Genomic DNA, 24,759 nt, shown 5'->3' on the forward strand with positions numbered 1-24,759 from the left:
GAGGAATTTTGTGTTTTTACAGTAGCTTTCCAATATATATGTGTGTGTGTGTGTGTGTGTGTGTGTGTGTGTGTGTTTATTCCACCCCGAGGATAAGACTTTGCATGGAATAGAATTGAATTATTGACTTTATTGAAATGCGTTGCATGTGTGCACTGCTCCATGCAGAGAGCTTATTAATAAGAAGCAGACAGAAGTTTTACAGGAGGGAGAAAAATGCAGATACCATATAGCAAGGACGGATTATATTATTTCACATTCATTAACACTTTGTCCTACACCAAGTTAAAAGAAAAGTGACTAAATATAGTTCATAATGTGTGGTGTGTGTATGTGTAGTTACACTGTGAGGGGATCATTTCTGTGAAAAGACGTGCAGTGTTCTTCGTATTTATGCAGACGTGTATTCGATCTCAGAGCAGACTTCGCCGATAAGGTAGAGACAGGATGGAGCTGCAGAAGACGCTTGGTTACGCCGAACGAGAGTGATAAGGAATGAAATGGAGCCTTCCGTGGCTCACGTCAACAAAGCTTTGAAAGAGGAGATGGCAGCTGAGATAAAATGAAGATGGCAGGTTTTTTTTTTTTTTTCTTTTTCTTTTTTCGGAGGGGGGTTTGGGTTGAATTAAACCATGAAATAACTGCTACAGTCTACAGTCACAATGATTTTACTAAAGTGTGGAGTGAAAGGAATCATCTCTGTATCAAAACCAAGACGACAAAAGGAGACTACATCGCTTTGTGCGTATTTTGGGCGCAGACTTAGAGGGTGGGAGAGGTTGTGCGGAATGTGTAGAAGGCTTCTGAATTCGACGTATCTGTCTCCGTAAATGTTGTTTGTTCCTGTTGTCAAGGTCAGCTGCTCCACAGCCTTCAGTGACCTTCTACTCCTTCCTATGTTTCTCTCCTACTCTCTCTCTATCTCTCTCTCTCTCTCCCTCCCTCCCTTCCATCACTCCGTCACTGTCTCCACCACACCTCCCCATCAATTCTCTGACTCTGCGTCTATTAGAGATTATTGATGTCCTTGGCAAACAACTGCCTTCCTCTTTGACTTAAAGGGCTCTTCCTTCATTCTCCACCTGCATTAGCCTCTAACTCTACATCATATTTACTGATGCCATCCAGCGTCAGGTGCCTCATTCAAGGGTACAGCACAGACCCAGTGGGCATCCCTCTGGACTCAAGGTCACCTCTTAAATACACACACACACACACACACACACGTCCACACCACTTTGTGTGTGCTGATTCTGACTCAGCCATTTTTAGCTATGACAGCAGCGTAGCAGGTCCAGTACAAGGGGCCCTTGAGAAAACTGAAGGTACAAGTGGCTAACAGTGGCCTTTTCCAACACCTCAGAAACCCCCCCCCATCTCCCAACCCACCCCCCACCCCAACACCTCCATTCTCTATACCCAACGCTGCCAACCGCATTTCTGTGCACTTCATTTCATCCATGAGAGCAGGAAATGGCCTGTCAGTAGAGCTTCAGTTAAAAAGAGCGGCGGGGAATATCGGCTGGGCCATTCATTATACAATTTTGGAGATAATGGCTTTGATCAATAAATAGTAGATGGAACATTTTGAACTCTATAGTGTGAACCATGAGAAGCTAATGAGTCTGAGTGCCTTCATTTTAGTGTTTCTAATAAAATGTGTCTGATGTTAAACAGAACTGGGATGAGTAGTGTTCAGTGGATGCTAGAACTTCGTTCTGTAGAACTGCTATACATTTGAAACCGGGAAACATTTTTTTTTCTGAATGACAATTTTGTAACATATACATCATGAACCAAACACAAGGTATTCAAAGAAAGTCATTAATCTTTAAGGACCTTTGAGATTAAACAACCGTTTCCTTTTTTCTTTATAGTATGATGTGCCAGTTCAGTAGTCTGGGAATAGTCCAGTATCAGCCTGTGTGATAGTAATACTGAGGCTCTGTTTATACCCTGAACTACTCACTGCATTTACATGCTCTAAATGCTAAACCCATTTACAGTGTCTTGCTGTGTTCGGTGTTGTAGTGAAGATGCTGTTTCTTCACAGGTCATGCCTCCGTCATTGCATCACTGTACTCAGACCTGCCGTTTTCAACCCTGAGATGAGACGTTTGGCTCTACAGGACCGAGAGCTGAGTGATTATTAAGTTAGCGGCATTTGGTATCTTAAGTGAAGCCCGTGGCGTTGGGTTGTTCTGAGCTGACAGAACTCTAATTCTCCACATTCCTTTGACTCAGGAGTGGTCCTCCATATGCAAATTGAGTGACTTTGGCCTCTTTAAAAGGGGCTAACTATGTGTGTGTAATTCAGCAAACCGCTCATTTTCCCTGATTAGCTCGGAATGTTTTTCCTGCTGTAATGTGTTATTTAAGAATTGACCAGAAACGCTTTACAGTAATTTTCTTGACAGCAAGGTAGCTTAATATCTAACAATGTATTATGAGTTATAAAGCAAGGAAATAGGTATTATGTAATGAGCTTACTTATGTTAAAGTCATTGTTTAGATAGTTTGTCTGTGCGTCTGGCCACAGTGAGGGGTAGCTGGGGTTGAGGCTGCGTGTGTGTGTGTGTGTGTGTGTGTGTGTGTGTGTGTGTGTGTGTGTGAGTTAAAGAAAATAGCAGAGAAAACATTGAGACAAAATTTAACCTGTTTGTGTAGCGTTAATGGAATCAGAGTACCATTCAATATATGGAAGTGGTATAACAGCATCACAAAACATAGAAATTAAAAAAAAAAAAAAAAATTAATAGGACAAGTGATCAATGTTCTGAAATAAACGAACTCTGAAGACCACTGATGTGCCATTATGTTTATATTAGATATGAATATGATTCAGCTGATGGAATGTGACGGTGCCTCCACTACCTGCATCTTTGCAGCTGTTCTGCCCTTGATTTTATCTCGTGTCAGAGTCACCCCTGGCTGACAGAACATGAGCCGTTCCATGGTGCGAAGAACCCCCCCACCGTGGCATTAGTCATAACCTGTTGTCAGAGGCACAGGCATGTCAGTAGGGGATATTCTGTTTTCCAGCTAATCCTTCTCCCACCAACATTACCTACGCGTCACATTTATTGGCACACAAACACACACACGCACAAACACACACATGTACACATACCCACGTACACACACACACACTTATAGAGACACTCTTACGGGCTATGGTATTTAATTTGTTCTAACTATTTGGAAAAGAGAACTGTGGGACTGTTGAAATATGTTACATGTATGACATGATGGATGATTTGAATCCAGTTGATATCCAGCTGATTTTGCAGAAAGTACTCAGCAAGATGGTCAACTTCACAAATCAACTTTTGATTTATCAAGACAATGAACTTTTCCAAGAATATTGTTAGGAAATTGTCCCGATGATGTTTTTGCTCAGTGAGTGATAATTGTTAATTGTATTAACAATGAAACAGTGTTAAATGAACTCTTAGAGAGTTAAATTAACTCTAGCAGGTTTTATATGACAATACGTGTTGGCTGATCTAGTATTCCGAAGACACCATTTTTAAGGACAGGGTTTTGGAGTAGTATAACAGATCACATAGACCTGTGGACACTTTCTGATCAATATTTATTTTGGTCTTCAAATCAGGAACAAGTCAAGTCAGTTCAAAGATTCTGGGTTGATTTTTCGGGTGCTCTCAAATCAGCTCAGGTACTTTTGAAATTGACTCTGACAGCTAGGGAACACTCCTCTCTTCATTCAGGCTCTCTTCACTCTGGTACTATAACCTAGTTTTTCTCTTGGTTTTTGTCCTTTCTGCCAATCTGACAGCACCTTTCTGCCATACGCCTATCATTACAATCCTGCTTCTCCCTCAGTTCTCTCTTACCCTTTTAGTCTCCCTTTCCCACCCTCTCTCTCTCTCTCTCTCTCTCTCTCTCTCTCTCCCTCTCTCTCTCCCTCTCTCTCTCTCTGTCCTTATGCCCCACACCCTGTCCCTGTTAGTAAGCTATCCATCAGGCCCCCCAGTGAACCTATCCTCTGGCTCGTTTCCGACGGCCTTAACAAGGCTATCATTCATCCAGCTGATCCAAAAGGGCAAGGGGGGAGGGGCGGGGGGGGGGGGGGGGGGGGGGGTTGGGGGCAGCTGCACACACATATTATAGCTCTGTAATATTTTGCTAAATTTTTAGATAGTGTTCCACCTCTATTTATGAAGAAACAAGTGTGCTTTTGTGAGTGTGTGTGTGTGTGTGTGTGTGTGTGTGTGTGTGTGTGTGTGTGTGTGTGTGTGCGCGTGTGCGTGCATTTGTGTCATTGCAAGAACAGTCACGCAGAGTGAGACATATGTCATACACTGAATCCACATGGTAGAAACAGGACTTGGAAGTAATCTGAGCGTGTTAATGGTGTGTGTGTGTGTGTTTATGTATGTTCGTGTGTGTATGTGTATGTGCGTGTTTGTATGTGTGTGCATTTGTGTATCTCTGTGAATGACTCAGCTCTCATGGGAGACCAGTATTTGGTTTCATTTACATGCAGATACTCTGTATTAACTGATACATATTCACTCTGGGTGTTGTTCATCACTGTGCTGGGCTCTGTGTGTGTTAGAACGGGAGAGAATGCATATCTTTTAATGCCTAACTCTGTATGGGGAAAGCGTGCCTGTCAGCCCCGGAAAGCTACTCCGCTCCTGACTTCTGACAGGGAGGATTTGTGACTTAGTCAGTCAATGTCAGAGCAGAGTGGAACAGTGTCTACAAATGTTCTTCTTATTCTGTGGCCACAAATGCTCCTCTGGTCTTTCCACAAATAGCCTTTGTCTAAAGACTTCAATACCCCAGTGACAAATGACTGTGAAATCACATTCACATTCTCTTTTTCACCTCTCATAGTTTATCTAATCTTCTTGGTTTTGTCTTTAGCGACACACTAGAGTTTCAGATACAGTATGTTACTGTTGCGTAGTGTTGTATTCTAATTTATCGAGAATTACTTTGCTTGGATTTCTTTTCAGTGTTGCATGACTTTAATCACAGTTTTCAATTCCCACTATATGATGTTCAAATCCAAATCCGCTCATCATTATTTCTTCATACGAACACTGGGAATTCTTTGAAGACTCTGTATGAATGATTGGGTATGCTGGATGGCACAGAACCTAAATCAGGGCATCTGTATTACACTTTACTCACATTTCTAGGCATCACCAGATAAAAATTGTGACCGGCGTAGAATTGAGGAGATGGAGTCTTTGCACAGCAATGCTACCCTCTCAGTAGTACACTATGCAGTCTGTCATAAGCTGATACTGATTATTTTCTGATATGATAACTTGTATGGTCTGGTGTTTTACTGCTTGTATGTCGCCTGACCACTCATGAGCCATAATAATTTTGTAGCTATTTTTGGCTTAATGTTCTAAAGTTTCAGGAATGACAGCTGTAAGGATGAAAGAACAGCCCGAGAACTCTCTGAAATTCTCTGGAAATTCTGGGAGCTTCTGAAAGTGGTGGGTTAGTCCAGGGTTTCTGGAAGATTCCTGTGAGGTATGTTTAGACCATGGAGAAGTCCGGATTTAGAGGATATTGAGACCTGGCGAGATTAGAGTGGAATACCCTGTGAATATATTTGTTAGACTACCATAAACAGATTAGCCTACATCCGTCCTGAGGTTGGGAAGGTTACTCTTGAATGTGGAACATTGTTGACGTAAAATAAAGGTCTCATTCCAGTTCTTCATTCTGGATCATTCCGTATGAGTCAGCCATGCGTTTTGGGGCGTTTGTGGGATCTTCAGAAACGGGACAGGTCAGCGATTAAGTTTGAATCATCTGGAGATTTAGTCCCTCGTTGTGTAGAGCTTTTGTGACGTCGCTTGTTTGCAAAAACCAGTTTAACGTGGCGTCAGCGCAGAATTACTGAGGACATGACAGCACAGCAGACTTTGGAGGCCCGCGAGAGACGCGACTGTTTCCTTTTCATTATTCATGCGCTAATGTGTCCCCATTTTTGGGGGAGCTAATGTATAATTGTACTTTCTTCTTCATTCCATTTTTACAGCTAAATCCTGTTTTTGTCTCTAGTCCTTAGCAACTTTAAAAAAAAAAAAGCGAAAGGATACGATACATGGCGAGGCACAGGCTTGCAAAATGTTGAGCTTGCCTTAAGACATTGGTGCCATTAGACTCTGCAGATTCGCATGTGCTGAAATGGCCCATTTCCTCTCCGGACTTGTGTGTTTTAGAGTAGAGCACTTTTAATGTATCCACTAATGCATACCATTCAGTGCCCCTCAGGACTGAGTTCAGTTTACGGACTGGAAATGTACCTGACCAAGAACAATCACATAGAGAATACCATAGCACAGATCCAAAACAGTGTTTAGACCCAAGCTGTATAGGGATTGTTATAAAGCAACGTTTAGGCGGTTTAAGTATTTACCTTTACGGATTTCCTTTGTGCCTACAAAAGTGATGTGAAATGGTGGCATATGCTAACATTTTCACAAACCACTCTGTAATTACTCAGACAGCTGTAATATTTTATTGTTATAAAGTAAGAGATCACACATCTCAGTATTTGACTTGGAGTGTTGCCAGTTTCCTTCTCGTTTGGGGTGTACATGTCATCCGAGGATCAAGATTACATTACGCTTTACAGTACATTACATTACAGTACTCCAGAGAACTGAGAGCTAAAACATCACTCATATAGCGCTGGTCTGCTGAAATCTATCACAGTGTTTGCCTAAATGAGATCAGTAACTGAATCTTAGTGAGATGGAGGTTCTTTCTGAGTCATCCTAAGCAGCTGGCAGATAAACTCTGATATTTGTCAGCCAGATAGCTAGTCTCTGCTAATCATTTGAATGTTAATTTGAAGCATTGTTTGGTCAGTGAGTAGCATAGAGCTGGTAGTTAACTGTGTGTATGTGTGTGTGTGTGTGTATTTATCAGGGTTTTAGCTACATGCATAAGATATACATTTGCTTCCATATCCTCTTTTTAATGATGGCAGTGTTGGATACTTGACCCGATGCTATAGACACCAGATGCATCCAGATACAGTTTACGATACGTGCCTCTTTAAATGCTAAGAGTAGAACATAAACATGTAAGGTCTATTCATGCCTCAAGTACCAAGCCTGCCTGTATCTGTTCCGCCACCTGCCTTTGTCCTCCAGGGCAGGCTTTTTGGCTCCTGTCTCCACGCTTGCTGTCACCGTGGAGCTGAAGTGGCCCTTAGGGACAAGGTGCAGTCAGTGACCGTGCGCCAACAAAAGCTCACAGTTAGACCTCTACACGCGACCCCCCCCGCCTCCCCGACTCCAGTCTCCGTCTCACCGCGCTCATCCTCTCGCCCCCCACCTTTCCCTTCTCCCTTTATTATCCTGAGAAAGCCGTGTGGGCATTATGTTTTACTGGCTGTGTAATACCGCTTAGCCTCTAAACATATATCACTGTTTTTTGGTTTTTTTAAGGAGTAAGGAGAACGGACGGGATCTCATCTGAAGCACATCAAATATTGTAGAGCAGTGTTAGGAATCCTGTATTATATATATATATAATATATATATATATATATATATATATATATATATATATATATATATATATATATATATATATATATATATAATATATATATATATATATATGCGCAGGTGTTGTGGAGTGTAGAAATTTATGAATGCGTTGAGAATGAAGAGGCAGGTACGTAATAGAATTGAACGTCGGCTCAGAATGATGATGTAATTAGGAGACTTGCGGGAGCTCTGTCTACCCAGCATGCATGGCAGCCAGGCCTTCTGCAGTCCTCATGAATATTGAAGAGGGAGAGAGTGGAGTGCTGCAGTGTGGTGTGACTGAGAGGAGCTGGCGCTCCTATAAGATGACTAAAAAAGAGAAAAGGAGAGAGAGAGAGAGAGAGAGAGAGAGCAGGTATTGGATCGCTGGGGACAGAGATCAGGTAGTAAGAGACAGGCGGACTCGATGGAAAGGCCGTCTGAGTCAAGGGCAGAGAGGCAAATGGGATGTGAGTTTGAACGTGTAGTAGGTGGGAGCGAGTTTTAAAAGAAGGAAAGAAGACTTTTGATGATACAAAATGAATGATGTGAAATGGATACTCCTAACCAGACAGAGAAATGTATACGTGGGGGTTACGCTGACAGACGCTTGTCTCTGCGCGTGGAGATAAGCCGGATGTCTAACACACTGATTTGACAAAGTTGCTCGCACTGTGTTTGTCAACTGAATGACAGACAGTTAGGTTTGTCTGTGGCTGTGTTTGCCTGTGTTTCTCTGGGTTTGAAAGAGACAGAGACAGTACGATTAAAGCAAGATAAAGCCTGCCTTGTTTCTAATGGATTGCAGAAGAAGTGGCCTGACACAACCCATCAATATTTTAGAGCTTCTGTTTTAGGACTGCAGGAAAAAAAAAAAAAAGAAAAGAGAAAAACAGGAAGCTCCTTATATGTATGCGTCTTATGATTAATTCATGAAGATTTTTGATTTTTTTGGTTGTTTTTTTTTTTTGGCCCCCTCATCCTAATATCTTAATCTGCCTGTCTTAGCCATGGGAATTTTTTTCCCTACACAGACAGATTTTTACATGGGGTTGTAACGAATAAACCCAGTTCATAGTATCTGATAGTGGGTGAGTTTGTTGTTGATATTGAGATGCAGCGGGAGACATGGTTGACCTGGTAAGAATACACAGAAGTAACCCAACAATCCATTTGACTTTCCGGATGGGATCTGATCTACACTTAATGTTTAATATGTCTCGGATCTGCTTCATATTCTGCTTGTTTACAAACTATGTGGACGAACGCTATAAAATGTCTCGTTCTGGATTCCCATGCTAAAGTGTAAGAACTCAGTGGTAATTAAACATTGACTGCAGTCAAATATTTATAATGTAATCATATTGTAATGTCATACAGTCACATAAAAAGGGACCAGCTCTGAGCAATGTATACATTTTGCATTTTATCATTTGTCCAGTATTTACTGAATAAGACACAACCGTGTACTTGGCCGTGATTGTATTAAAACCGCGCGCTGAAACAGGCAAGCTTTTGTTAATAACGACGCATGCCTCAGTGAATACTATTCTCTAACATCCACACATTCTTGCTGTCCATCAATATTTGATCAACTCCTACCAAAGAGCACCTCTTGGTCTCTTCATTGATTTTACATTCTCTAGGTCAGGGCAGAATTAAAGCTGGGTGCACTGTATTCAGATAGATCGCCCAATTCAGAAAATGTTACGAGCTTCCAAGGCGAACTGGTTATTTACAGCCAAGGCAGACGTCTCATGGTTATTTATAAGTTATTTTGTGCCACTGGCAATGTCATGGCACGCTGCCCATTTCAGTATAGAATTGTGTGTGTATGTGTGTGTGTGTGTGTGTGTGTGTGTGCACAGCATAACGTATACAAAGCAAAGCTCATAATATCAAACGGATCAATTGTAATGTATGCAGAAATAATTCCACCTTCAGTTTGTCTCTCACTAAAATACAGATGATACTAGAGTTTCTTTCTCCCCCCACAGATAGATGAATAGAAAAATAGTGGTGTTACAGAAAGAAAGCAAAATGATGCATATATATATATGAAAATAGAAAATGCCTGAAAATTGTCAGAGCGGACAAGGTGTGCTGTGAAGAGAAACAGATGATAAGAATGGTGAAGATAATTATAGATTTTTATTTATAGATTTGAGTAGCTCTTTGACCTTCTCACTGATGATGTAGCAGTCTTTGTATTTTTGTCTCCTTTTTTTGCATTACTTCTGTCCTAGCACAACAATGGAAGGTATGCTTTGTGTGCCTGTGTGTGTGTGTGTGTGTGTGTAAGAGAGAGACAGAAAGACAGTTAGGGAAGAGCATTATATCTTGGTGTCACTATGTAGGTTTCTCTTGCAAAAGTGGGTCTCAAAGTAGACCCAAGAGGGTTCATTACAGAGATTCATCACACTCGCCCTACTGGTGCCTTGCTCTGGATGACGTCTGCATCGCTATTTTTAGTGTGCGTGTGTGCGCGTGTGTTTGTGTGTGTGTGCGTGCGCGCGTATGTGTCTGTGTGCGCACGGGTGTGACTGCGCATGTGTGTGTGTTTGTGTGTGTATTTGGAAGTTGATTTGACAGTATGTAAGAGAAAAACAGACAGTGAGAGAGAAAAAGAGACATTGTTCCAGAAACACCAAATTACTCGCTGTTTGCGCTGGTTTTGTTACATACTTTTAATTACACAGGAAATAAATGAATTGAATTACAAATAAATCAGCCTTTACAGACAGCGCATGACTGACATGCCTGAGTCGTCTTACCAGAAATACTTGAGAGGTTTTATAAAAATTAATTAATTGTCAGTACTTCTGCTCCTCTTGGATTATGTCATGAGATTGTGATCGAGGTTGCCAGGAGCGGTTTAATTCCCTGTGTTCCCCCGCAGCCTTAAATACAAGTGAGTGTAGTTAACCAGCCTTATTCTCAGTAGAATCCTGCAGCTAGAGAATCCGCATGAGGAAGAATTGGAATTTCCCTTACTGTCACTACAGGGATTTCCTAATATTTAATTGCTCTTTGCTCCATTTTGATTCCAATAACAGTCGAGCCATTGGTCCGCCAACGATCTAAAATGATATTTTGCATCTTTTGACGCAGAATCAAATGCCTACAGGTTCACTCATGATTCATAATAGCGTAAGACTCAAGGAGTCTTACCAGACTGTTTATATAACAAGTCAAAATATTTAGACTCAGGTTTTATCTGGAGAGCAACTGAGACGATTACATGGTTTTAAATAATGAAAAGGATTTTTGCATATTTCATCGCTTTCAAAATTATAGTAGAGGCAAAATTACAGTAGAATTGTAGAACATTGTTCTTTTGTTAAGACAAGAGAGGACTGTCAACGACAAAAGTCCCAACCGCCTGTTGTCTTTTGTGACAGTCATTTTCACATATTCCGAACTGATTGAAGGTTGTAGAAGTGAATGATTTAACATGGGATACACTAGCTTCTTAAAATGGAAAATCCAAATACTTAAGTCCACAGCGTTGACACCAATGCAGAAAATTGCTCTTAAAGTTAATGCAGTATTTGTATTCATCATTTGCTCCTCTGTATTCCCTCCTCCAGATTCAGCATGACAATAGTCAGACGTGAGAAATCCTGCTGTCGCTACCGATCACTCTACCTGAAACGTTTCAGCAGATAGATAGAGTGGAAATCCTTTTTTTTTTTTTTTTTTCCTCCTCATATTCTTCTCTAGACTACATTTTGTAGGGTTTTTTTTCTCCCCCTCGATTTTCATTCCTCCTACGTCTTCTTTTCTCTGTCCTTTTGCTGTTACCTCCAGTTTGTTATTTTCTGAATCGCTGACCCAATTATGAATCTCTGTAATATTTCAGCTGTGAATCAAAACTGAACAGTGAATAAAACGTCGAGAGTGAATAAAAAGGTTTACTGATCTCCATTAGGCTGCAACGTTCTTATAACCACGTTGTCCCGATCAGTGATTCACTTTGTAAAATTTTTTGATGAAGCTTTAGCATCCCACACAGATTGGGGACGTTTTTGACACCACTATATCTCTTTAATTTTACTAGTATTATGATCGATGTGTTATTGACACGACACGAACGAGCTAGACTATATGGGTGCCGAACATTTGGGAAATATCTAAGAGCTAGTAGTGTGGTGAGCATTTACCACTGCGGTGACTGACTGAGCACCGTCTTTACTGTCCTTGCTATGTGTCGGCGAAAAAGGAATGTCCAAACACAGACATGAGGTGAACCCAGAATTAAAGGATTTATTAAAAATGCATAATTGATAAACAGAAATGCCGTCAAATCAAAAGGAAGAGTTTTTAATGTATAGATGATGACTGATGTCCAAACAAAGGCAAAAGGCAGCAACACAGTGAGACAATGTAAGAGTGCCTTTGCCTCCTGTCAATGAGGCTTGGTCCTCTCTTAGCGGGATCTCTGGGGCAGCCGTGGTCTAAAGGTTAGAGACCGGAGGGTTGCCGGTTCGATTCCCAGGACCAACATCCATGGCTGTGTGCCCTTGAGCAAGGCACGTAACCCCAATGCTCCCCGGGCGCAAGGAATGCTGCCCACTGCTCCTGCGCCTGGTGTGTGTGTGTGTTCACTACTGGTGTGTTGGATGGGTTAAATGCAGAGGAAAGATTCACAGTCTGTGTGTGTGTGGGATCACAGAGATTTACATTTTACAGATTTACATTTACTTATTCCTGTAGAGATGTTGTCTTTGCCCGGTTAGGCAAACATTCTCCTTGCTACGGGATCACTAGGGCTAAAACAACACAGAGTTAACTTCTGGCTCAAACAAGTGGCTTTGTTACAGGCACAAAGAAATGTATATGTTGTAGATGTATAGAGAAATCCATATAGAAATATATGAATAGAAAAGTCATATACTTCTAGACAGGGAATGGGCCTCTATTTCTGGGGAAATGCAGGGAATATTCTAGAACTATATGTTTTAAAAAAAGAAAAAAGAAATCTGTTTACTTCTTGTGTGTAGCTGTGTAATTGTCTTTCCATTGAAATGGCCTGCATTTGTAATGCTTAGCATATTTGTTGTTTGGAAAATGATGTCATCATCTTCTTAGCAACTGCTTAGCAACCACCATTCACTCTAGCCTGGAATCCCTCTTGTTTGAGTGGCTTCCAAAAATGTAGCATATTTGCATATTCTCAAGCGCAGTTGTTTGTAAAAAAACAAAAAAAAAAACCCCATATAAACATTCAGAAAAAAATATTGTAATACACGTCTATCTCAGCACAACAGATTATGGTTCTGCTATGTGTATTAAGTACTTTTGTATTAAGTACTTTTGTCTGCTGCCATTTCATATACTTATATACTGTATGCATTGACCACTTTTCTGTTTAGCTTGAGTTTGTGTTTATGTAATACTCAATTCATTTGACTCTGTAACATGAATATTCAATAGATTATGTACTGTGCTCCTGTAGTCTGGTAAACATTGTATGTTTGCTGTTCATTTCTAGTATATGTGTAAAATAATGTGCCTCCATACTTGTGCGTGTGTTTGTGTGTGTGTGTGTGTGTGTGTGTGTGTGTCCATGTCAAGCATGGCTGAGTGTAAGCACGGCTGTATTTGTATTTGTGTGTGTGTGTGTGTGTGTGTGTGTGTGTCTGCATTAACTGGCTTTGTCTCCATGTGGTGTTGTCTTCTAGGCTCATGTGGGTCTACGCTGATTTGTCCATCAGGACAGTAGTGTGAACTCTGAGAGGTCAGTCAAAGCCTATGGAATACGGCACCATGATGAAAGAGTAACTGTATCTGTACCACCAGCTCTGTGCTTCAACACTTTGCCTCTCTCCTCCTCTCTCTGTTTTGGTAGCTCTGTTTATGGTGTGATCTGTGCTGTTCGCCTCTCCTCTTTTTTGACCTCTTGTGGTTCTCTGTAGAATTGTTTTCTTTGTGCCCGTTGTGCTGTGGCTAACCAGTTCAGTCAGGTTTTGGTGACGCTTTTTTGTGGTTTCTCTTCATCTCTTTATCTACTTGTCATCTGTTAACTCTAATGTTTGTGAATTTGTGTAAGACTTTATTGTGAGTGTTCTGGTTTTTGTGTCCGTGAGAATGTTTTAGGACTGTACTTTGTGTAGATGTGTGTGTGAGTGCTTCTGTGTTTGTGTGAGTTCCGTCTGTGTTGTAACTGCTGTATGGGTGTATGTACATGCGCATTGTGTATGTGTGTGTGAGTTAACAGTATTGTTTAAGTGTGTGAGTGTGTGTAGATTTTGTTTGATAACTGCATTGTCAAAATGTCAAGACATAGATGTTTTTTTTTCTAAGTAGAAAATTCCCTAGCACTCTCACCGGATTGTGGCCAGTTGAGAGCTGTCTTTCAATCATCTTTTTTTAACTTACAGAATCAGCAGATATTACAGAGATAAAAGGATAATGTAAACAACAGTTATGTATTGGCAGTGTTTGTGTATGCATCTCACACACACACACACACACACACACTCACTCTCGCTCTCTCTCTCTCTCACACACACACACACACATGCACACTTGGATTCTGTGCTGCAATGCTCCAGGTGATTTTTAATCTCGGATGCTACAAGCAGATGGACACAGAGATACCAGAATATAATTGAGAGCTCTCAGCTGCCTCTTCTGCTCTTCTGTCTTAGTGCCAGTGTAGCCCAGCTGGGTCTGTCAACGATACAACACCTTGTATGATTATCTCTGAATAACATTATGTTTAATAGCTTCAATGACAAAAAAAAAAAAAAACAGAAATAAGGGAGCCACACAGAAGACAGGAAAAACGGTAGAGCGATAGAGGAATGGAAGAAAGGGAAAGTATACAGCAGAAGAAAAGAGAGACATGAAAGGGAAAGCATGTTGAAGAAGAAAGAGTGTGGAGTGTGGATGGAGGGAGAGAATGCATATGAAGGAGGTGTGAGGTCTGTGGTAGAAATCAATTGTGTTTGGATTCAGTGTCTGATTACAGTGAAAAAAACAGATGCATGCACTGATTGCCCACGATAATTACAAATGACTGGATACAGGAGTGGACATAAACTGACCACACTCCAGAGAGAGAGAGAGAGAGAGAAAGAGAGAAAGAGAGAGAGACTAGGTGTGGGTCTGGGGTTAAGGGGGAAGAGAATCGATTTCAGACACACGGTAAGTCAGCAGAAAACGAGACAAAATGAAACACTGAGAAGCTTCTATAGTCATTTTCCATTTACGAGGAGATGTATCAGATGATGTGGTTACACTGATGTGTGTAAACACACACACACACACAAACACAGACACGCACACATACATAAACACACACATGCATACTCACACGATCATGACTGCAGAGGGGTTTTGTCACGGCAAGGCAAGATGTGGAATATAGCTGAGAAATTACTTTTGCAACCTCACTGACTATTCCCAAAGTGCTTTCCCCAGAGGGACGCAGAAAGGACCAGACTGTCAGTCAACCTCAGCCTCTGTTAAATCACATGCCACGGTCAAGGACAAAGCAGTGATGATTTAAAGATACAGACCTGTGCATTGTCCAACAGATCAATAGATGGACTCAATCAATTCAGAGAAGGGTTCAGATGTGAGATTGTCATGGTTAATTATAATAACCATGTAGTGAACTATTGAAAGATTATCTTCGACAAACATCTCTGATGGATGTTTTCTAAAAGATAACCAAGCTTAGGATAAATATCCGACCGAACGGGATTTGTAAAACTCTTTTGCTTAGCCTCTTACAAGATCTTACACAAACAGTCTAACTGAAACTGAAGAAAACACCTATTCTGTGCTGATGCCATTTAAACCATGTGCACTGAGACAGAGAGAGAGAAAGAGAGAGAGAGAGAGAGAGAGAGAGAAGGCTGGAAAGGGAGAGGGTCTATTCTAGTATTCCACTGAGATTCGAAATAGCAAGAGATCAAAGGGAGTGTTCCAGAGCCAGAAAGAAAGAGAGAGAGAGGGAGAGGGAGAGAGAGAGGGAGGGAGAGAGAGAGAGAGAGAGAGACATAACAGATATAGGAGGACACATAGATCAGACAGATAGAGGACACTAGCACAGATGCGTAATAAAAGGAGGGGTATGCGGGGGTGGGGGTCTCACATTAATAGTCTAATAAGGGTAACTGACAATTGAATAAAGCTTTTTAAACATTTAACATTGTATGTTAGGCTATACTTTTTGTATATTATAGAATAATCTAAACATGTGATATGAACATTTTCCTAAGGTGGGAAGATGGTCATTTTAAAATGGTATACAAAAATCCTGGGTATTTGTTAATCAGGTTCATTTTTTAAACTCCTCCAAGGACAACATTTACTTGATACTGGGAGTTAGCAATGGTAATTTAAAGTGCACAACGTCATATTCAATAAGTTCTGAGTATTGGATTTTAAATAGAGTGTAGATAATTTAATATTGAAGTGCTGAGTCATGTGTTGTTGTGTCAGCTACCTTTTCACTCTTTGGCTGTTGACTAGCCAAAGAGCTACAGGCTAGCTTTGGCTCTTTTCCTCTAAAACAATTTCTGATTGTTTGACCCTGAACTTGAACTTGACTAGTGCTGTAATTTTTCAGTGTGCACCTGCTGGACTTTACAGCATTGTGATATTACGGAGTAGATATTCATAACCACCTTTAAATGAGTTTTTGTTTGTTTCTTTCTTTTTTTGTTGTGCATCTATTCATTAGTGAATGAACATTTGAATAACATTCGCATTTCTAACTAAATTAACTAAATTCTAGAATGTACCGTGAGTTGAATGGTTTTTACCATTATCGTCCATTGAGATGTCAGCTTGAGGTACAAGAGCTTTAACTACAACTCTCTTTCTCTCTCTCTCTCTCTCTCTCTCTCTCTCTCGCTCTCTCTCTCTCTCTCTCTCTCTCTCTCTCTCTTTCTCTCTCTCTCTCTTTCCCTCTCTGTCTCTGTCTCTTTCTTTCTCTTGCCATCTCACAGGCAGATGCTGCGACCAGTTTTTTGCGCGCTGCTCGCTCAGGTAACCTGGACAAAGCTTTGGAGCATATCAAAAATGGAATCGACATTAACACAGCCAATCAGGTAGGAGAATCACTGAAGAAGATGTTGCCTCCTTCTGTACAATGTTGTCTGCAGTGAGCTCATGTTATGTATTATTAAGCCAGACTTTCATTTGACTGTCGGTTATGGAGGAATATTTAGTCAGATTAACCAAAACATTTCAATTCATCAAGCAGAAAGAAGTGTATGAATATATTAATTTGATTCAGTTCAAGTCAGTTTGTTTAATTTTTATTTGTTTAGTGCTTTTTACAGTAGATTTTATCATAAAGCAGATTTGAGGGCCCCGCTGAGTAAGCTTAAGCACAGAGAGACAGTGGAAAACACCCTTGAGCTGAAACAGAGAGAAACCATGAGAGACATTTTTGAGTCACGTAACAAGAATGTAATAAGCAAATACTGAAATACACTGTATGTCAGCCAAGACAAAATGCTGATTTTCTTTGTCTTGATAATACTACAGATATTATCTGTGTGTAGGGTGTGTGTGTGTGTGTGTGTGAGTGTGTGTGTGTGTATGTGTGTGTGTGTGTACATGCATGTGTATGTGTGTGAGTGTATGTGATGTGAGAGTGCAGCTGTGTTTACTATGGCGTTAATGTGATGTGTTCAATCCTTTAATCACTAAATGTCGGTAATTAATGACATCAGCATGCCCTCTTTCACTGAACTCACCGGCCAAGCTATTGCACTTGCTTGCATCATAGCACGCGTTTCTGCTTAGAGTAACACTTTCCAGTCTGAAAGAACAGCTGAGTTTAGTTCTCATGGATGGATCAGTGAACGGACTGGAAGTAGTTGAACAGAGGGCTTTGGCTCGGAGCCTGCATTCAGAGATCTGAAAATGAACACCCACTACACATGCCTGCAGCCTGCACACATCCACACACTGAGAATACTACCGCACCTCAGAGAATCATTCACACAAAATGACCATGTGAAGCCTCCCGGGATCTCTCTTTCCTGCTGTTTTCGATGTCGATACTGACTAGTCATGCCGCTTTTGACAATTATCCCACCAACCTACACATTTTATTTTTAACCCTGACTCAAAAATACCAAGGACATCTACAGATAACTGCCTGAATAGAAGAAATAGAAGAAACACCAATGAAGTGCTGTAATAGGGAATTTTAGCACAGTTAGCCATGAGTCTTTCTGCACTTTGACACAGATTTGGCAATTGTCTGGAACTCTGCGGGAGGGATGCAACTCCATTGTTTTACAAAAGATTCAATTATTGTAGTTTTCCGAAGTGAAATGCTATCATAGGCACCGTTCCACAATCTTTCACAAGTGTACATTTAGGTTGAGATTTGGTAAGTGCTATGTGAACAACAAACTTTTTTTTTTTTTTTTTTTATGGTCATCACAAAACTGACCATAAATGACTCCTTGTTTCCTGTGGATGGGGTCATTGTCAACCATTCCCATCAGGACAGAAATGCTTCACCACTTTATGAAGATGACAGCTCAGAATGGCTTTCTTGCCATTTACCTCAGTCTCTGAGATATTGAGTGGCCCACAACCAAAATGCCAGAACCCTTCTGGAAATGCCAGAATCCTAACACTTGGGCCTGTGAATCTCTTTTGGACTGTCTCACACGCACACTCATCCAGTTCTTACAAACAGTTTGAAGACTTTTTCCTCCCTGCTTAGTAGACTATTGCTTGTGTTTTTGTGCCACTTTACATGTAAATGCGCATTTTTAGGGGCAATGAAGGCTATGGGGGAGTAAGCGTACACACTGCGGCCCGACTATAATAACCTCTGCGAAGTTGCAGACGCGTCGTTCTCAGTTTAACAGTCCGCTCACGCCCTATATTGACATTTGACGTCAACAGATTCAGAGTTGCTCGTCTCTTTCCCTTCAGCCGAATCTTTCTCCCAGACTTTCATGCCGACATCACCTCAGGCTCCGTTTTTCCCCCGAAACATCAACAAGTTAAGTCACCGAATCTCTTCTTCAAAGGCAATGAAGTCTCTCCCTTCAGCCACTGGCCGAACGTAATGCAATAATGTAGATAATATAATGTCTGACCAGACCTGCCTGGCTTTTCACACATGACTTTATGTGTGAGGGGGGCTCTAATTGGTTAATTAATTCAGGAGACACGCTTGTATGAAAGCCCGCAATGCTCTCGATACCCTTTTGTATTCCTCCTCAGTTACTCATGTGTTTCCTGTGTTTGGGCTGTTACCCGTACTGCCGCTGAGACAGAGCGTAAAGCCAACCGGAGACTGACTAGCGGTCACGTATGTTTGATTAAGCAAAGTTATTTTTACGACTTGACGGTTATGAAACAGATACAGGACGCTCTCAATTCTCCTTTTCCACAAACACCTGTTGCCACACAAACAAACAGCAAATCACTGCATCTGCTACGTTTATCAGAGTCCCCGGTCGCGTCGTAATATTTCCCGCCTGTAACTGCACAACCAATTAAATCTGACCTGTTTTTGTAAGGATTGTCAAAACAAAGACATAATCAGTCGATATAGCTCATAGTCTTTCTTCTAATGTTGTGCAGCGAATCCATTTTGCGTAACTCTGTGCTCACTTTTACTACTCACCATGTAAGTAAATATATTATTGCATGGACAAACCATGGGCCCACAAAGGTCCTCACACTATGTTTCATTTTGTTTCATTTTGATGGGTGTCAATATTTAAGTTCTTCTTTCAGTTCTATGTTTTTTTTTTTAACATGGTACACCTTACCAAGTAGAATTGCTTTATGATGGTGTGTACTGTGTTGTTAGCACAAATAAATAAAATGAAACAACACCGAGTTGGTTTGAATCAACATGGCCGTCATTTGCAGGTGTCTATGTATAGTTCTGTGTATTTTTAAGCATCTTGTCTTTTTTGTATGGAATCACAAGTGGGGTGTTATAGTCTGAGCAAGCTTGTTTTTGCATTGGCTGAATCCAGCGTCTATCTTTCTGTCCTCTGTCTGCAGGGGTTCTTTTTCTGCTATGCTCCTCTGTGTGTGCATGTATGTGTGTGTGTATGTATGCGTGTGTGTGTATGAATGTGTATGTGTGTGTTCACATGTGTATATGTGTGAGTATGTCTGTGTGTGTGTGTGTGTGTGTGTGTGTGTGTATTTGTGTGTGTGTGTGTCTGCGTGAGTGTGTGTCAGTGCATGCGCGTGCCTGGCTGGACTCTGCGCATGCTCAGCACATGCAGTGTGTTGTTCATTAGAGTTGAGTGACACTGCAGTAAGAGGGGGTTCCGTGCAGGGTAGCGAGGCCCCCCGGTGGTCATCTGAGGAACATACGGCTGGCAGATGATGTGCTGCTTGCAGCTTCATGTCCATTTTCAGACGCCGTTTTAAGATGAAACAATTTTATCTGACTGTTTCCTTATAAACATAACCCACTCTATTCCCATATATCAGCGACTGAGATGTCCTCTATCTACCACCAACACTGACTCTTTCTGACTGGGTTATTTTTAGAGCAGCTACTCCATATGACCTGTTTTGACAGATGTAGTGACAGTGAACAGGATGTATCCTGTTGGGTGGTTTTAGTGGGCGATGACTTTCTCTATCTTTCTCTCTTTTCTTTTTTTTTTTTTTTTTTGGCAGAATGGACTTAACGGGTTACACCTGGCCTCAAAGGAAGGTCACGTCAAGATGGTTCTGGAATTGTTACATAACGGCATTGATCTGGAGACCACTACGAAGGTACACTGATCAATTACCGCACTTCTCATGACAACACCAGACAGTGATAAGCCAAACAGAGTGCTCTGTGCACAGTGTGAACAATCAAAATACACAATGGAAACTACACTTCAATAATGCTGCAATCAAGAAATACCAGCGGATATGTATTCCACGTACTTTTGGACTGGCTTCTAATCCAAACACGATCACATGAATTTATTCATGTCTCCCTATCATACAGAAAGGGAATACCGCTTTGCATATCGCTGCACTGGCTGGACAGGAGAAAGTGGTTGCCGAGCTTGTTCACTATGGTGCCAACGTTAACGCCCAGTCACAGGTAAGTCTCTGTGCGAACTGTTGTTTGGTAGGGGGGAAATGTGAGATTTTGTGGAATGGAAGTGTTTAATTGTGTCGTACGTTGCCTTATGTCTCCATAACAGAAAGGCTTCAGTCCACTCTACATGGCCGCACAAGAAAACCATTTGGAGGTGGTGAAATTTCTCCTCGAGAATGGAGCCAATCAGAGCCTCTCAACTGAAGTGAGTCGCTCTTTGCATTGTTATATTACTCAACCCACCAAAAAAATCGCCTCACTCAGATCTCATTAAAAATATTATCCGTCGCCTTTGTTTAAAGTCCCGTCTTATAATCACCACTCTGTCCGCTCCCCCCCCGCCCAGGACGGCTTCACCCCGTTGGCCGTGGCGCTGCAGCAGGGCCACGAGAACGTCGTTGCCCTTCTCATCAACTACGGCACAAAGGGCAAAGTCCGTCTGCCCGCACTGCACATCGCCGCCAGAAACGACGACACACGCACAGCCGCTGTACTGCTTCAGAACGATCCCAACCCAGACGTCCTGAGCAAGGTAGTTTGTGTGTGTGTGTGTGTGTGATGGGATGTTGTGTCACTTGTGTGGTCACTTGGTTTGAGCAGATTGATTAATCTTGATCATAAACGATTCGTTTTCACCACATCGGGGTTGGAATGATGACGCAGTCAATTGCCATGTTGGGAAAACATGCTGTAGCTTTGGCAGTGATCAATACCAAGAGGAAAAGTGATATGCTGAACCCATGAGACGTAATGCATTCCTTGTCTTCTTCTGTTCAGACTGGTTTTATTCCGCTTCACATTGATAATGCATTCCTTGTCTTCTTCTGTTCAGACTGGTTTTATTCCGCTCCACATTGATAATGCATTCCTTGTCTTCTTCTGTTCAGACTGGTTTTATTCCGCTCCACATTGATAATGCATTCCTTGTCTTCTTCTGTTCAGACTGGTTTTATTCCGCTCCACATTGATAATGCATTCCTTGTCTTCTTCTGTTCAGACTGGTTTCACTCCGCTCCACATTGCAGCACATTATGAGAATCTGAGTGTTGCCCAGCTGCTGTTAAACCGGGGAGCCAACGTGAACTTTACCCCAAAGGTTAGCCCAACCTTCCTTTCCTTACACCCATTTCTCCCTTGTTACTTTAGGCACGCTGTTTAGTGTATATATGGTTCTATGTCAGTCAGATACAGATGACAATATGTATGAAATGCCCCTGCCTTTGTTCCCTTTCCCTCTGACTCTGTATGTTTGTTAATCCGTCTTATCCCTCTCTCAGAATGGCATCACTCCACTGCACATCGCGTCCAGGAGGGGGAATGTGATCATGGTGCGGCTGCTTTTGGACAGGGGAGCTCAAATAGACGCCAGAACCAAGGTATTTTATCCCCGCTTCTCAGTCTCCAGACACGGAGACAGTGCCGCTAATCAATAGTTCTTTCAAATTTTCCGTAGATTTTAGCCCGACAGAGAGAGAGAGAGAGAGAGAGAGAGAGAGAGGGAAACAGAGAGAGAGAGAGAGGGAAACAGAGAGCGAGAGAGAGAGAGAGAGGGAAACAGAGAGAGAGAGAGAGAGATAGAGGGAAACAGAGAGAGAGAGAGAGAGAGAGATAGAGGGAAACAGAGAGAGAGAGAGATAGAGGGAAACAGAGAGCGAGAGAGAGAGAGGGAAACAGAGAGAGAGAGAGAGAGATAGAGGGAAACAGAGAGAGAGAGAGAGTGCTGAATACTTGTTGTGTATTGCTGTAGTTCCAAGAAAAACAGAGACGTCACCAAAAAAAAAAAAGTGCAATGAAATATTTAAGTGATTCATTTTAATGAGCGACCTAAAAGAGGGAATACGTGTATTTTTTAATGTAAGGTGGAACTGCGCCGCCAGTGAAACATACAAGTAGGCACTTATTGTGCAGACTGTGTCATCTTTCCTCTTCACTGTTATTTTCTCTGATTTTCCTGTGTCTCTCTGCCTGGCCAGGATGAGCTCACTCCTCTTCACTGTTATTTTCCCTGATTTTCCTGTGTCTCTCTGCCTGGCCAGGATGAGCTCACTCCTCTTCACTGTTATTTTCTCTGATTTTCCTGTGTCTCTCTGCCTGGCCGGGATGAGCTCACTCCTCTTCACTGTTATTTTCTCTGATTTTCCTGTGTCTCTCTGCCTGGCCAGGATGAGCTCACTCCTCTTCACTGTTATTTTCCCTGATTTTCCTGTGTCTCTCTGCCTGGCCAGGATGAGCTCACTCCTCTACACTGTGCTGCCAGGAACGGTCACGTTCGCATCGTTGAGATACTGTTGGACCAAGGAGCTCCTATCCAAGCTAAGACCAAGGTGATTACATTACAGAATCATTTCGACACAGTTACTTTCGTTTTATTTGAATATCCGCACAGTACACTATACTATCTGTAGCACTTAACCTTCTCCTGCGCTGTCATCTGTCTCACCTTCCGTGTGAGCCTCACTGGTTCTCGTTCTCTCTTCCCCGTCAGAATGGCTTGTCTCCCATTCACATGGCCGCCCAGGGTGACCACATGGACTGCGTGCGACAGCTCTTACAGTACAACGCCGACATCGATGACATCACGCTGGACCACCTGACCCCGCTTCACGTGGCGGCGCACTGCGGCCACCACCGCATGGCTAAAGTGCTTCTGGACAAGGGAGCCAAAGCCAACGCCCGCGCTCTGGTCAGTCAGCTCACCCCCCCCCCCCTCCTCTTCTTCCCCTCTCCAGTCTGATTTCTCTACACAGTCTCCCTCTCTCTCTTTATCCACTCCTTTTCCCTCAACTACAAAAGGATTTTTACGGAGTCGGGCCACAAGTCAAAGCTTTACTTTTGTACCCCATACATTAAGGTTAAAAAAGACTTATGTAATGTAAAACCTCTTTGTTACTACATTATCATTAATCTGTTATTCATCCTAATGAAGCGAATAGCTTCCAGCCTGCTCTGTCTGTCCGCACACATTAGTTTCAGTAGAAACCTCTCAGTGCAGTACATGCTTTATAGTTTTGGCTCCGTTTAGCTGTTAACATTTATTATGGCTTATGTTTGAGGATGGATTCTCCTATGCGCTGTAGGTTGGGGTTTCCCTGTCTGACTCCTGAGAGGCCCACAGAACTGCATGTTTTAAAATGTAAATGTAATGTAAATCTCTGTGATCGCGCACACACACACACCGTGAACAGCGAGCAGTGAATTTGTCCTCTGCATTTAACCCATCCAACACACCGGTAGTGAACACACACACCAGATGCAGAAGCAGTGGGCAGCATTCCTTGCGTCCGGGGGGGGGGGGGCATTGGGGTTACGTGCCCCTTGCCCAAGGGCAAAACATGATTGAACCGGCAACCCTTTCCGTCACGAGCCCGGTTCTCTAACCTCTAGACCACGGCTTAGTTCTCTCCTTGCTCTAACACACTCGATTCCTCTCATCAGCTAATGATCAAACCCTTGATTAGTTGAAGTAGGTGTGTTAGAGCAGAGAGAGACCTCAGCTCCTCCAAGCACATTATGAATAGATTATCAGAGTAGAGTCTTATATACATCGATGGCTCTGTTTCAGAATTAGTTTTTACACATGTTGCTGGTTAAGTTTCTGAATGAATTCTTATATGTGCCGACGGTAACGTCTCAGAATCGGTTCTGATACGTGCTGTAACTTCGGTTTGAGAGTGGGAATTTGATGTTTTTTTTCAGAACGGGTTCACTCCTCTGCACATAGCCTGTAAAAAGAACCACATGCGGTCCATGGATCTCCTGCTGAAACACTCGGCGTCCCTGGAGGCTGTCACTGAGGTCAGATCACACAGGCGCCTTTGTCACCAGTGAAAGATTGCCACCATTAACACTACATCACCAAGACCTTTGGTTTCTTTTAACGTCAGTGACATTGTGGATTAAGGACACACAATGCATTAAACAAATCCGAGATAAGAGAAAATTAATTGGAATTTAGTAAACCTTTTCAGTGGACCAATATAAAGACTTGTTTTTTTTTGTGTGTGTGGGAGCACTTACATGTGCCAGGTTAACGGCTGTGGAAAGAGAAGTATTACACGCGTTCTCGTTTGAATGTGAATGTGTTTTTTTTTCTTTTCCAGTCTGGTCTAACGCCCCTCCATGTGGCCGCATTCATGGGGCATCTGAACATAGTAAAGA

General features: G+C 42.0%; 1 protein-coding gene across 1 annotated transcript in view; it reads left to right on the top strand.

Annotated features, from left to right (window-relative positions):
* Positions 1-24,759, top strand: part of ank1b (ankyrin 1, erythrocytic b) — a 67,020-nt gene that overhangs the window by 9,803 nt on the left and 32,458 nt on the right. The window contains exons 2-12 of the mRNA XM_030770289.1: positions 16,505-16,606; positions 20,184-20,282; positions 20,506-20,604; positions 20,708-20,806; positions 20,948-21,133; positions 21,599-21,697; positions 21,879-21,977; positions 22,827-22,925; positions 23,087-23,284; positions 24,298-24,396; positions 24,702-24,759. The exon at positions 24,702-24,759 is cut by the window's right edge and continues 41 nt beyond it. Of these exons, the coding sequence (XP_030626149.1) occupies positions 16,505-16,606; positions 20,184-20,282; positions 20,506-20,604; positions 20,708-20,806; positions 20,948-21,133; positions 21,599-21,697; positions 21,879-21,977; positions 22,827-22,925; positions 23,087-23,284; positions 24,298-24,396; positions 24,702-24,759 (1,237 nt within the window). The remainder of the gene's footprint in view (positions 1-16,504; positions 16,607-20,183; positions 20,283-20,505; positions 20,605-20,707; positions 20,807-20,947; positions 21,134-21,598; positions 21,698-21,878; positions 21,978-22,826; positions 22,926-23,086; positions 23,285-24,297; positions 24,397-24,701) is intronic.

Source organism: Chanos chanos, chromosome 3 (genome assembly GCF_902362185.1).
Source record: "Chanos chanos chromosome 3, fChaCha1.1, whole genome shotgun sequence".
Lineage (NCBI taxonomy): Eukaryota > Metazoa > Chordata > Actinopteri > Gonorynchiformes > Chanidae > Chanos > Chanos chanos.